Genomic DNA, 11,997 nt, shown 5'->3' on the forward strand with positions numbered 1-11,997 from the left:
ATAAACAAAAGTAAAGTGCTGTTTGCATCAGCAAAACATTTTGTATTGTAAAGTAGCCCCTTTATGTCCAACCCAGAATGAATTCAAATGATTATTGACCCTTCACTGTAGTAAAGCTGCATTATAATATCTCCAAATCAATAGAGACAAGAGGAAAGCGGGAGGGAAAGGTTCTGGCTCTGCAAACTGCAGAAAATTGCATTTTGCTTTGGCCTCTTAGAAAGTTTGCAAAGCGTCTATTAGAGGCCCCAGGAGCCTTTTCTTTCTAATTGTTGTGTTTGACAACGCGATCGCACGTGGGACTAGCAGAAAAGGCAGCTAATGGACCCACTTTAATTGCTTCCCAGTTCCATGAGTCATAACACTTGTATGGCAAAGGGGAAGTGCTGCTGTTTGACTGGAGGAGGTTTCTGGCTTTAAAGAAAGCTCAAGAGGAACAAAAGCAAAACTCCAAGCCAAGCTCTTGGAAAGACTGAAGGTGCCAGGTGCTGAGTTTTCTTTTTATCTTTTGCTTTTGACCGGAACCAGTAAAGTTTTAATCATGATCTGGAAGGGAGAAGGGAAGGGTCCCTCATGGGGATTTGGGATCAGTCTCACCCTGAGTGTCTTTACTGCCACAGGGATGAGTGGGGATTGAAACAGCGCTAGAGGTGGTGGGCCTGGTCTGGGAGTGGGGGCTTTGGCTGGGGCTCTGTGCTGACGTGCAGTGGTTGATCCTGTGGGAGCATGCTGAGTGTGTGGAGGAGTCTGCTGTCTCCTTTCTCCCAATCTTGGGACACAATTCAGGGCCATTAGACTGGGCAGATATGGGGTCCTGCGGTGAACTGGAACCCACAGCTGGGCTTGCAATGCAGAACTCTGGGAAAACAAGCAACTGTGTTCAAAATGTGCCAGTCGGGCACTGGTGTAGCTGGTCCCCTGCTCTCTCTCCCTAGGCCCATTCCTTTGGTCACCTGCCTTCTCTTGTTCAGGTGGCACCATCAGGTGCCCTGCCCCGTCAATGATCTCTCAGCTGGGTGCTGGCAGGGCCCACCCTGTGGACGCCGAGTCCCACAGTGGCGTAGCAGGCAGTGCTCTGCAGGGTGGCAGGCTCTCTGCACACAGGGAAGGGAATGGGCTGGTTAACAGACACAGAGCCAGGGCCTTGCTCTGGTCTGGGGCATGGGCAAGTGTCTGGTTTTCAACCAGAGAGTCCGGTCGAAAAGGAGACCTGACAGTATCCAGTCAGATCTACTGACCGGACACCCAAAGTCCAGTTACTATGGGTGAGAGAGATGGGGAGGCGCCGAGTCAGCACCTGTGCCAGCTCCTGCTCAGCTGGGCCTCCCTTCTACCTATATCAGGTGGGGGAGTGGGGGAAAGCAGTGACCAAATGGGGGGAGGGGAGAAGAAGAGAAATGGGGGTGTGGCCTCGTGAAGAGGCAAGGCAGGGGCAGATCCTTCGGAGAAGCGATGGGGCTTTGGGGAAGGTTCTGTCGCTCCTGCTGGAGTGTCCGTTTTTTAAATATTGCAAAGTTGGCAACCCAATGGGCAGGAGATGACACCAGGCCTCTTCTAACTCACAGAAGTAAAATCCCCCCAGCACTAGTTCCCTTGGCGACTAACATCGACCAAGGGGCTCAATCTAAAGGGGTCCTGAGCACCAGCCTCTCCCATCGGGGCCCCCAACAGTTGCAGATGCTCAGCCCCTCCCAGGATTGGGCCCCTTTATTTGGACTCAATTAACCGTGGTCCAAGGGTTGAGAGGTTGCAGACCACTGTCCTGGCTGGTATGTGCGACATCTCTGCTGTATCTGCGCTGTGTTCCCACAGGCTGAGCTTTGAAGTGCCAATTCTTTCTTCTCTGCTTTTTGCTCGGGATAATCAGAGGCAGCAGGGTGTGAATGGTGACAGACAAAATGCAAAGAGCTGCCCAGGCCACAAAGACAAGGCTGTTGTTCCCCCAGGCTGGGTCCCCCTTAACTGTCAGCTCCCAAGGTGGGGAAACTAGAAAGCACAGGGGGAGGAAGGGGGAGGATGAGAGAAAAAGGAAAAGAGGAAGATGGAGGGAGGTACAGGGAGTGAAAGAAGGAAAGGGAGATGGAGAAGGCCCATACATATATACAAACAGAAACATGCAAGCAGGCACATGGACAAACACACATTCACACACACACACTCTGTCTGAAACAGCTCTTAAAATACCCCCAAATCATACTCTGACAGAAGATTAGGGTTGGAAGAGACCTCAGCAGGTATCCAGTCCCATCCCCTGCTCAAAGCAGGACCAATCCCCAACTAAATCATCCCCACTCCCTCCTTTCTCACCCTCTTCGGAAGTGCCAACACCCTGCCTGTTACTCAGGTTGGTAACCTGGGTGTTGTCTTCGACACCGACCTCTGTCTAGCACCTCCCATCCAGCATATGTCTAAATCTTGCCCGTTCTTGCTGCAGAACAGCTCTAAGATCCTATCCATCCCCACCGCTAAAATTCCCATTCAAACGCTTTCATTTCGTGCCTCCATTATTGCACCATCCTTCTCTCTGTTCTCGACCAATGCCGTCTTGCCTGACTCGCGCCCATTCAGAACTCTGCTGCGGTCTCCTAGTTCATTGCTTTGGCTGCTTCAGCTCCCTCCTCTCTGTCCCATCGAATATATGCTACCGATCTCCACTTTGATTGCCCTTTCCCCACCTCCTTGTCATCTATCATTCACTGTCCAGATGTTGACTCCCACCTCCAAACAGTCAGTGATTTTCGCCTCCATCACCCACTTGCTGCATTTTCAAACAAGCATCTTCATTCTTTCTCCCCAGCGGCCGCTCACATTTGGGAGGAGCTCCCCGGAAAGAACCCCAAAGCTACCTCACTGTCCCCCTTCCCATCCCTCCTTAACACTTGCTTTTGCTGTGATGCTTACAACAGACTTGCTAAGACTTGGCCTCTTGTGTGCAGAGACCACTGTCCATCATGCTGAGCTATCCTGACCCATTGATTCCTTGTGTTCCCCTGTCTGTCAGTATCCATCGCTTGTCTTAGATCAGGGGCGGGCAAACTTTTTGGCCTGAGGGCCGCATTGGGTTTTGTAAATTGTATGGAGGGCCGGTTAGGGGAAGGGGTCGTGGCCCGGCCCCCACCTCCTATCAGCCCCCCCTGTGACTCCTGCCCCATCCAACCCCCACCTGTTCTCTGATGCCCCCCCCAGATCCCTGTCCCATCCACATACCCCTGCTCCCTGTCCCCTGACTGTCCCCAGAACCCCTGCTCCTGACTGTCCCCTGCCACCTCATCCAACCCCTCCTCCTTCCTGAATTCTCCCTGGGACCCTTGACCTCTGTTTTCCTCCTGACCACCATCCACACCCCTGCCCCTAGACCACCCCCCCGCCCGAACTCCCCTGCCCTCTATCCCACCACCCCAGCTCTCTGCCTCCTTACCGTGCTGCCTGGAGCACCGGTGGCTGGAGCCGGGCCATGCTGCCACTGCCACCACCATGCAGCTCAGAGCACCGGGTCAGGCCAGGCTCTGCAGCTGCGCTGCCCCAGGAGCTTGCAGCCCTGCCACCCAGAGCATTGTGCTGGCAGCAGGGCGAGCTGAGGCTGCGGGTGAGAGGGAAGAGCAGGGCAGGGGACAGGGGCGAGCCTCCCAGGCCAGGAGCTCGGGGGCCGGGCAGGACAGTCCTATGGGCCGGATGTGGCCTGTGGGCCATAGTTTGCCCGCCCTGTCTTAGACTGTAAGATCTCTGGGGCAGGAACCATCTTCTGTTCTGATTGTACATCACCTAGCACAGTGGGGGCCTGGGTCATGACTGGGCCCCTAGGGGCTACCTCAGTAAAAACACTACTGATAAACATAAGACATTTGCCAACGCACACTCACAAACACCCCCATCTAGTACACACACATGCACACTGACAAATGCACACGCACACTCTCGATCCTACGCACAGAGACACACACATACTTCTTACACACTATCACACACACGTACACTCAGAAACACACACCCATTTTACACACACCTGGAAACACACTAGCCTACCCGCTTGAAGACAGCTGCATCAGCAGGCCCCAGCATTCAAAAATAATGAGTTAGGTTCCAAAAATCATAAGATTTAAGATGAAATAATCCCAGGTCTGTCGATTTGCCTTTTGAGCATGTAGGGGCCATGTTTCTCAAATTTTCTTCCCAGCCAAAAGGGTTAGAAACTTTTTAAAAAAAAAACATTGTTTTTCCACTAAAAAAGAGTATCTCAGCTCAGTCCAAGAGTTGGGGTTGAAGGAAGAAGTCAAATATTGCAAGGCCCGTGATCAGATCACAAAAGCTGGCAGATGCAGACACAAATACCCATATGCTTCCTACACATGTCCCCTTGCCAACACAACTCATCCACCTACAATCACAAACAGATGCCCACACACCTACTACACACACACATTCACAAACATGCACACACACATGTCTTTTAAATAGAGCCCGGCTCTGTGTTCCAGCTCCCAGTCAAAGCCCTGCCCAAAGGCTGGGACACTGGGGGGGGGCTGTTTTGTCCAGAGCAAATGCCATGGCAGCAGGTGGTCATGGGGCATGCAGAGACAAGGGCACATCTTAGAGGAGCTCCTGGTCTGGCTGGGGCGGATCGTCTCTGGGACCTGGGCTGGCAAGTGCAGTGAAATAGCAGCTGTGCCCTTGAGGGGAGGCTGGGAGGAGAGTGAGTGCCCCTTCCTCACTGAACTAAGGTTGCCAGCCCTCCAGGACTGTCCTGGAGTCTCCAGGAATTAAAGCTGAATCTTTAATTAAAGGTGATGTCATGGGACGAAGCCTCCAGGAATACGGCCAACCGAAACTGGCAGCCCTACGCCGAACTCTTCTATTGCTGGGGGCTGCAGCACTGGCGTGGACCCAGAAGCCTGTCCTGGGTCCCGCTGTGATGGCTGGGGAAGGCGGCCAGGCTCCTGGTGACCGACGCTGCGAGCTCTGTGAGCGCAGGGCCCAGCCCAACAAAGGGAAAACGAGAAAAGGCTGAGGAGACCATTGACAGGAGCTGTCTGTGGTGAAATGAGCCACTCGCTAGCACCGAGCTCACTAATTTAAAGCCAGAGCAGCAGAGAGGCTTGTGCTGCCTGGAATTACTTCCCCTCCGCGGCTTCTCCAGTGCGGCAGGAATCAGAGCTCGGGACGGGCTCCCAGCAGCAGGAGCAAGGCCTGTCACCTTCCTTCTGCTCCTGCAGGCTGGGAAGAAACCCTGCCACGCCTCTGGCTCTGCAGGCCAAGAGACAGGGGCTAGGCCTGGGCACACAGCTAGCCGCTGTATCCACCACCCAGGAGCACCGCCAGCTTTTTTGCCGCCCTAGGTGGCGGAAAGTCCCGCCCCTGAAATGCTCCCCCCGACAGAGGCTGTGGAAGGTCCCACCCCTGAAATGCCACCCCCAACAGAAGCGGCGGAAGGTCCCACCCCCAAAATACTGCTGACGACTGGGGCGGGCGAAGATCTGACCACCACAGTCGCCATTTCCCAAATGTTAGTGGCGGTCGCCTAATGGGTTGCACTAGCCCTGCCACCACCAGGGACCTGTGGAGCACAACGGTACAAAACACCCAAATAGACAGGACTGAAAGCAGATGATATAGCTCTGAGGAGGGCGATGGGAGGTATATTGACATGCAATCCCGGCCCCTTGTGCATGGGCGGAGCGGTATATACAAAAGTGTTACCGGCCCTGTCTGGGGCTGGAGATGGGATTGCCATCATACAGATTTCTGTCTTCTGCATTGGTTATGTTGTTCCCCCCTCACATATAGGCAGGGTGCGTGTGGTATATCCAGGGACGGGTTCGATTTGCTCCCTGGTTGATTTTAGGCCCTGCACTGTTCTAAGTACAGGGGAGGAAGAGCTGGAAGCAGCCCTGGTTTGCCAGGCAATCTGTGTCGCCCGGATGCTGTGTTACAATGGAGCAGATGCTGCGGTGGTGCAGACTGAATTCCACCCCTCTAGCGCCATCCCTGAGCCCCCAGTGCTATGAATCATGCTGTGAAGAAACCTCCAGAAAGACATATTTCCTTTCCTGCTGTTTTTCTTTCTTAGCGGGAGAGGAATCGTGCTGGCCAGAGAGACACCAGGATTGTTTTAATTTCCCAAGAGGCTCCTCCTGGTGTGACACCTCCCTGGCAGGAGACTTCAGTTGCCTTGTGTTACTTTACTCCATACAACGGGTTGTGATGTGTCAAAACATGACAAGCCAGCCAGAATGTGTCATAATACTGAGCCCAACATGCCACATTCCAGGGAGGCACAGCCCATAATAATATCAGACTTGTATTATCCCAACGTGCTGGGAAGGTTTCTTCTCCCGAGTGAAATATGATGTACAGGAATCTCATGTCTGTATGGGACTATTGGATCAGCAACCGATTTATTATCTCTGCAGAGTGAATTTTTATGACAGGAGTGAAGCACGCATCTAGTTTTCCAGCCTTTTATCACGTGAAGGAGCCTCTTTCCCCTCAGCCGCTATGATACCTTTGTCGTTGATTCAGTAAATAGTTTGGTGGAATTTCCATATGATTTATACTCTTATCATCTGAGTTTGAAGTTGCTATTTAGACTCAGAGATGAGGAGATTGCATTAGATACAGTATCGGCTTTCAGGCTTGCCTGTGAAATACATTCAGCCATTCGCGAGCAGTGTTTTGATTCCATTGCACCTACGTTGGCTGGAACTGACAGGACTTTCCCCGTGTCTCGCTAATTTGTCTGATTCCATGTCAGTGTCTTGGTCTGCCTAACTTAGGGTGACTGGATGTCCCGATTTTATAGGGACACTCCCGATCTTTGGGTCTTTTTCTTATATTGGCTCCTATTACCCCTCACCCCCTGTCCTGATTTTTCACATTTGCTGTCTGGTCACCCTAGCCTGACTTTCTGATCTCAACTCTCAAGCTGCTACTTTTAATTTAGGTGTAAAGAGGCATTAAAATGTGTGACCAACATTTCCGGTTTCTTAACAAAGACCAAATCTGCCATAGGAACAAATACAGAAAGGTTCTCCTTGTCCCTTGGGGAGGACTTTCCTGGCTCATGATAGGAGCGTTTCTCCTTCGCGCCAGATGCTGTGATGAGCTGGAAAGGAGATACACGTGTTTGATGATCATGTGTTCCAAATGACATGAGGCATTTCGCAAATGGGCGTGTGCTGTCGCTGCTGCTTTCAGATCATGGTTCAGCAGATTAGTTAGAGGGAACAACCTAATTACATGACTGCTAATTGCTAGTAGAACCCTGTTAAAAATGCCTTCTCTGGTTCCTCAGGCTAGTCTCAGCCTGTAGCTTTCGCTGGTGCGATGGGCCCAGGGTAAGATGCATCTCTTGCTGCGAGCTGAGGTGCACGTCGATGTCTCCTTGTGGGTTTCTGGGTTATGGGGAGAGGAGAACACACTGGACCTGTTGCCTGTAGCGTGTCTCGTTTCACAACCAGGCATGCACCCAGTACCGGGTGCCAATGGAGCTCTGGTGCCAGCCCCACACTCAGAAGTGGCCCTGGTGCCCAGACCATGGCACTGCCCTCCACTCCACTTGTGTTCTGCCCTGAGGCTCTGCCCCCACTCAGCCTCTTCCCCCTGAGGTCCTGCCCACTCCCTGCTCTCTCCTGTCCACTCCCTCCGTCCATCTCTGCAAGCAGCAGGACAAGGTCTCCCCCAGGGGAAGGGGAGGAAGGAGAGGCCAATTGAGGGATGGGCCTTGGTCGGGGAGGCAGGGGAGGGGACACAGTCTGGATGCCGGGGCCCACAAAATATTAATCTAGCCATGCATGCAGAAGTCACCTACCTTACGCTGTGAGTTTTTCGCTAATGCGTATTTGGGGCTGGGCCCTGTGAGGGACGACTGCTCTCAGCTCTCACCAGCTTCAGTGAGAGTTGAAAGCACACAAGCCCAGATCCTCAAAGGTATTTAGGCATGGAACTCCCATTTGAGGGTCTGGGCCTCAGCATCTTGTCTTGTGGGGCTAGGTTCTGGGAAGGAGCGAGGCTGAGATTCAGCATGAACATGTGTTGCCATTTCACACTCATTGCACACAAAGCACAAATGAAAGATTCTCCTGTGATGCAAACTCTCAGGGGTCCTTAAATCCAGCTGGGCACAACCTCCCCCCAGCACAGTGTCACCCTCTGGCGAGCATAAGCCATGCCCAGTTGCTCTTTCAGAGGGACTGCACAGATTTCCTAAGAGAAAAGGGAAGGCCAAGGTATGAGGTCACATAGCACTTGGCTGGCAAAGTGATCAGCATTAGAAGAGGCAGAAATGAAGCCCAATGTCCTAGTGTCTCTCTATAACCATGCTTGGCTTGTCAGTTCTTCTGAGAGTTGGATGTAAGCACTTCCTGTTGGACAAAGGGGTTAGTGCAGAGAGAGAGTTGATGGAAAGGCACAGGAAGAGATGCTAGTTCACATTTCTGTACATTCACATACTTGCTTGTGGGTGGCTGGGATGGCAGAAAGTGCAGCATGGGTTGTGGTGTGCCAGACTTAGACGATAGCACCAGCACTCCCTGGTACAATGCAACCCATGCCTGGCCTACTGCACCCTCTGCCGTCCCCACCCTGGGCCACTCCTGAGTAGAGGAACAGATTTATTTGGGCATAAGCTTTCGTGGGTAAAAAAACACTTCTTCAGGTGCACGGAATGAAAGTTACAGATACAGGCATTATATCAGGAGACATAATTTGGGCTTGAATAGGGACTGGGAGTGGCTGGCTTATTACAGAAGCAGCTTTGCCTCTCCTGGAATTGACACCTCCTCATCTATTAGTGGGAATGGACCACATCCACCTGACCGAATTGGCCCTGTCAACACTGGTTCTCCTCTTGTGAGGTAACTCCCTTCTCTTCATGTGTCAGTATGTGCCCAAATAAATCTGTTAGTCTTTAAGATGCCACTGGACTTCTTGTTGTTTTTGTGGATAAAGACTAACACGGCTACCTCTGATTCCTGAGCAGAGGGCTTGTCTTCATGTACAGTGGTGCAGCCACCATACTGCCATCCCACCAATGTAGCACTGCCTTCCCGGGAGTTAGGTTAGTATAACTACATCACCCAGGGAAGTGGATTTGTCGCACCCTTGAGCGACGTATTTATACCGATATGGGGCTGTAGCGTAGACCTGGTCCTAGTGTTGAATAGTGCTAAACAGTGCAGTGATTCTGCCATGGAAAGAAATATCTCCGGGGGGTAAGGCTATTTACTACTTTGGGGTAGGAACTGTCTCTGTTTTAGGACATTTATCCAGAGTCTCCATCCACCTCCTTATCATCACAACACACAATGCAATATCACAGAACGCATAAATGATAAGAACACTAATTTCCACTTGTGGCCTAGCTCTGAGGCCTCCCAAGTGTGACAGACTGATGCAGCATTCAGATTCTCTCTCCAAGTGTACATTGATTTTATCTATTGTATTGAGTGGCAGAAGAGTTTGAATTCTTTATTGTAACAGTTTGGCTCCCCTGGCACATGCTGTTTGTGGATACCGCGTGGTTAATGCAATGCACTTGCAAAGGTGAATTTCAGCGTAATACATGAGTTGCAGAGAAAAAAGCTCTCCTGTAACTGACTCTAATTTAATTTCTATTTTTGTTGTCCTTTAGGAAGCAAACTGCTGATTTTGGTGCTTTGCTTGAACATCCAGTCGGAAGTGGAATCTTGCCCCGGGGCGTGTGTATGCTACAGTGAACCCAAGATCACAATAAGCTGTCAGCAGCAGGGACTGACTGTAATCCCCACTGAGATCCCCATACAGACCCAGCGCATCTTCCTGCACAACAACAAGATAACCCTGGTGAGATCCACCAGCTTCACTTCCTGCCGCAACATGACTATCCTTTGGATCCACTCCAACAACATTAGCCTCATCGAGTCTGGGGCATTTTATGGGCTTGACAAACTGGAGGAGTTAGACCTCAGTGACAATGTGAACTTGAAGTCCATCAATCCCACCACTTTCCGGGGACTCATTCACCTTCACGCCTTACATCTGGATCGCTGTGGGCTCCTGGAGCTTTCCACAGGGCTTTTCCGAGGGTTGTTCTCCTTGCAGCATCTCTACCTTCAGGATAATAACCTGCAGAACCTGCTGGATGACACTTTCCTAGATCTTGCAAATCTAACCTACCTGTTTTTGCATGGTAATAAAATTAAGAGCTTGTCAGAGAATGTCTTTCGTGGGCTGATCAACCTGGATCGGCTCCTGTTGCACCAGAACAGAGTCAGCCTGGTTCACCGCAGGTCTTTTCATGACCTGGGGAAAGTGATGACCTTGTATCTGTTCAATAACAACTTGACAGTGCTCACTGGAGAAACGATGGCTCCTTTGGTCTCCCTCCAATACCTTCGTTTAAATGGCAACCAGTGGATCTGTGATTGTCAGGCTCAGTCCCTCTGGAATTGGTTTAAACAGTTTAAAGGATCGTCGTCGGAGCTGGAGTGCCATCTGCCCAGTAACTTGGCAGGGAGAGACCTCAAAAGACTGCAGAGCAGCGACTTGGAAGGATGTATGGACTCTTTCAATCAGATAAGAACAAGTGTTTTTAGTACTAAGACCAGATCTGGCAAACTGCCAACCACCGACTCCCCTCTAAATTCCCGGGATGGCGCCCAGAAGTGCTGTCAGCCGGAAATGGATAAATCCTTTATTTATGAAGCCAAGGGCAAGGCAGGTTCATCTTCACACAGCAGCCGGCCATCCCCCAACAACCCTTTCAAAGACAAGGAGAACATGTCCAAAACCAAGTACATTGAAACAGACCCTTCCAAAAATGGGAGCAACAAGCAGATAAACGACTCCCCTTTTGGGACCTTCCCCAGCATTGTAGACCCTCCCTTGACCAAGTTGAAACCAGAATTCCTAGGTCCCATTCAACCCTCCACAGTCCCAACCAAAAAGAGGCAGGGGTGCTCGAAAAAAAACAAGTCGAAGGCCCAGTGCCGCCTCACCCAGCAAGCAAACAGCTCCACATTACAGCCAAGCCTAAGTATTTTGCTTCCCCTCTCGGTGTGGAGCTTACTGTTGTTATGCTAAAAGCAACTCTTTCCCTTGGCCAATGACACGTTAACACCAGAATTTTGCTGACCTCCATTAATGTTGCAAGAGTGAAGCAAACTGCTATACACCCCGAGAAAGCTTTGTTAACTGGATGCCTTTATAAAAAACAAAAAAAAGACAAAACCAAGATGTACATAATTTATTTGTCCTGAAACCTGTGAGTTATACCTTTTGGTCTTTGGAACTGCACTTACTCACATAGCAGCTGTTGCTACAGCAGATGGTAAAGAAATAGAATTAACACACACACACACCCCCCCCCCAAAAGAGTATGTAAGAAAATGGTCCTGAAAGAATGTTTAAAATTTGTTTGTAACTTGAACTCATACTGAACGGTGTTGCAAGTTCCCATTTGCGGAGGTGATGCATTCGATGCTACTTTACTCCTATGTTTATGAATATTGCAGTTTTACCGTGTTCATTTCCGTCATGCCATGTTTATGGGCAGCATTTGTTAAAGAACGCTGCCTTTTCCTTCACTCAGATTGCAGTATATATAGATATGCATTTTATTTTACTTGTGTACAAGTATACAAAAAATATAAAATAAAGATTTCTTTTTCCTAAGCCGTCAGCAGCCACAAGAGGCGAAGCATGCTGGTTAACTGAAAAGCTTGGAAAATGAAAAGGGGGGTCAGATCTTCTCATTTAATTCTCAGGCCTGGGAGGTAGGGTCCAATATTTAATGTGAAAGCAATAAATGAGACATACATTGCACCATTATGCAACCTTTAATTGGCACCAACAAAGGATTTCCTTGCATGAAACAGACTGTGCTAATGCTCTAGCTTCCCTTCCCACCTGTTCCACAGCTTCCCCCAACATCTCATGTATATTTCAAGATGTTCAGAATAGCTGGAAATATTAACCCAGCCCCCTCCAAGCCAAATCTTCCAAACTCTTTGGTGTAGGACTGAT

At 50.4% G+C, this 11,997-nt stretch overlaps 1 protein-coding gene across 1 annotated transcript in view; it reads left to right on the forward strand.

Annotated features, from left to right (window-relative positions):
- The window catches only part of RTN4R (reticulon 4 receptor), a 132,441-nt gene extending 121,129 nt beyond the window's left edge, over positions 1 to 11,312 (forward strand). Inside the window, exon 2 of the mRNA XM_032768341.2 lies at positions 9,626 to 11,312. Coding sequence (XP_032624232.1) covers positions 9,626 to 11,055 — 1,430 coding nt within the window. The 3' untranslated portion in view covers positions 11,056 to 11,312. The remainder of the gene's footprint in view (positions 1 to 9,625) is intronic.
- Positions 11,313 to 11,997: the final 685 nt, after the last annotated feature.

This window comes from Chelonoidis abingdonii, chromosome 22, assembly GCF_003597395.2.
Source record: "Chelonoidis abingdonii isolate Lonesome George chromosome 22, CheloAbing_2.0, whole genome shotgun sequence".
Classification (NCBI taxonomy): domain Eukaryota; kingdom Metazoa; phylum Chordata; order Testudines; family Testudinidae; genus Chelonoidis; species Chelonoidis abingdonii.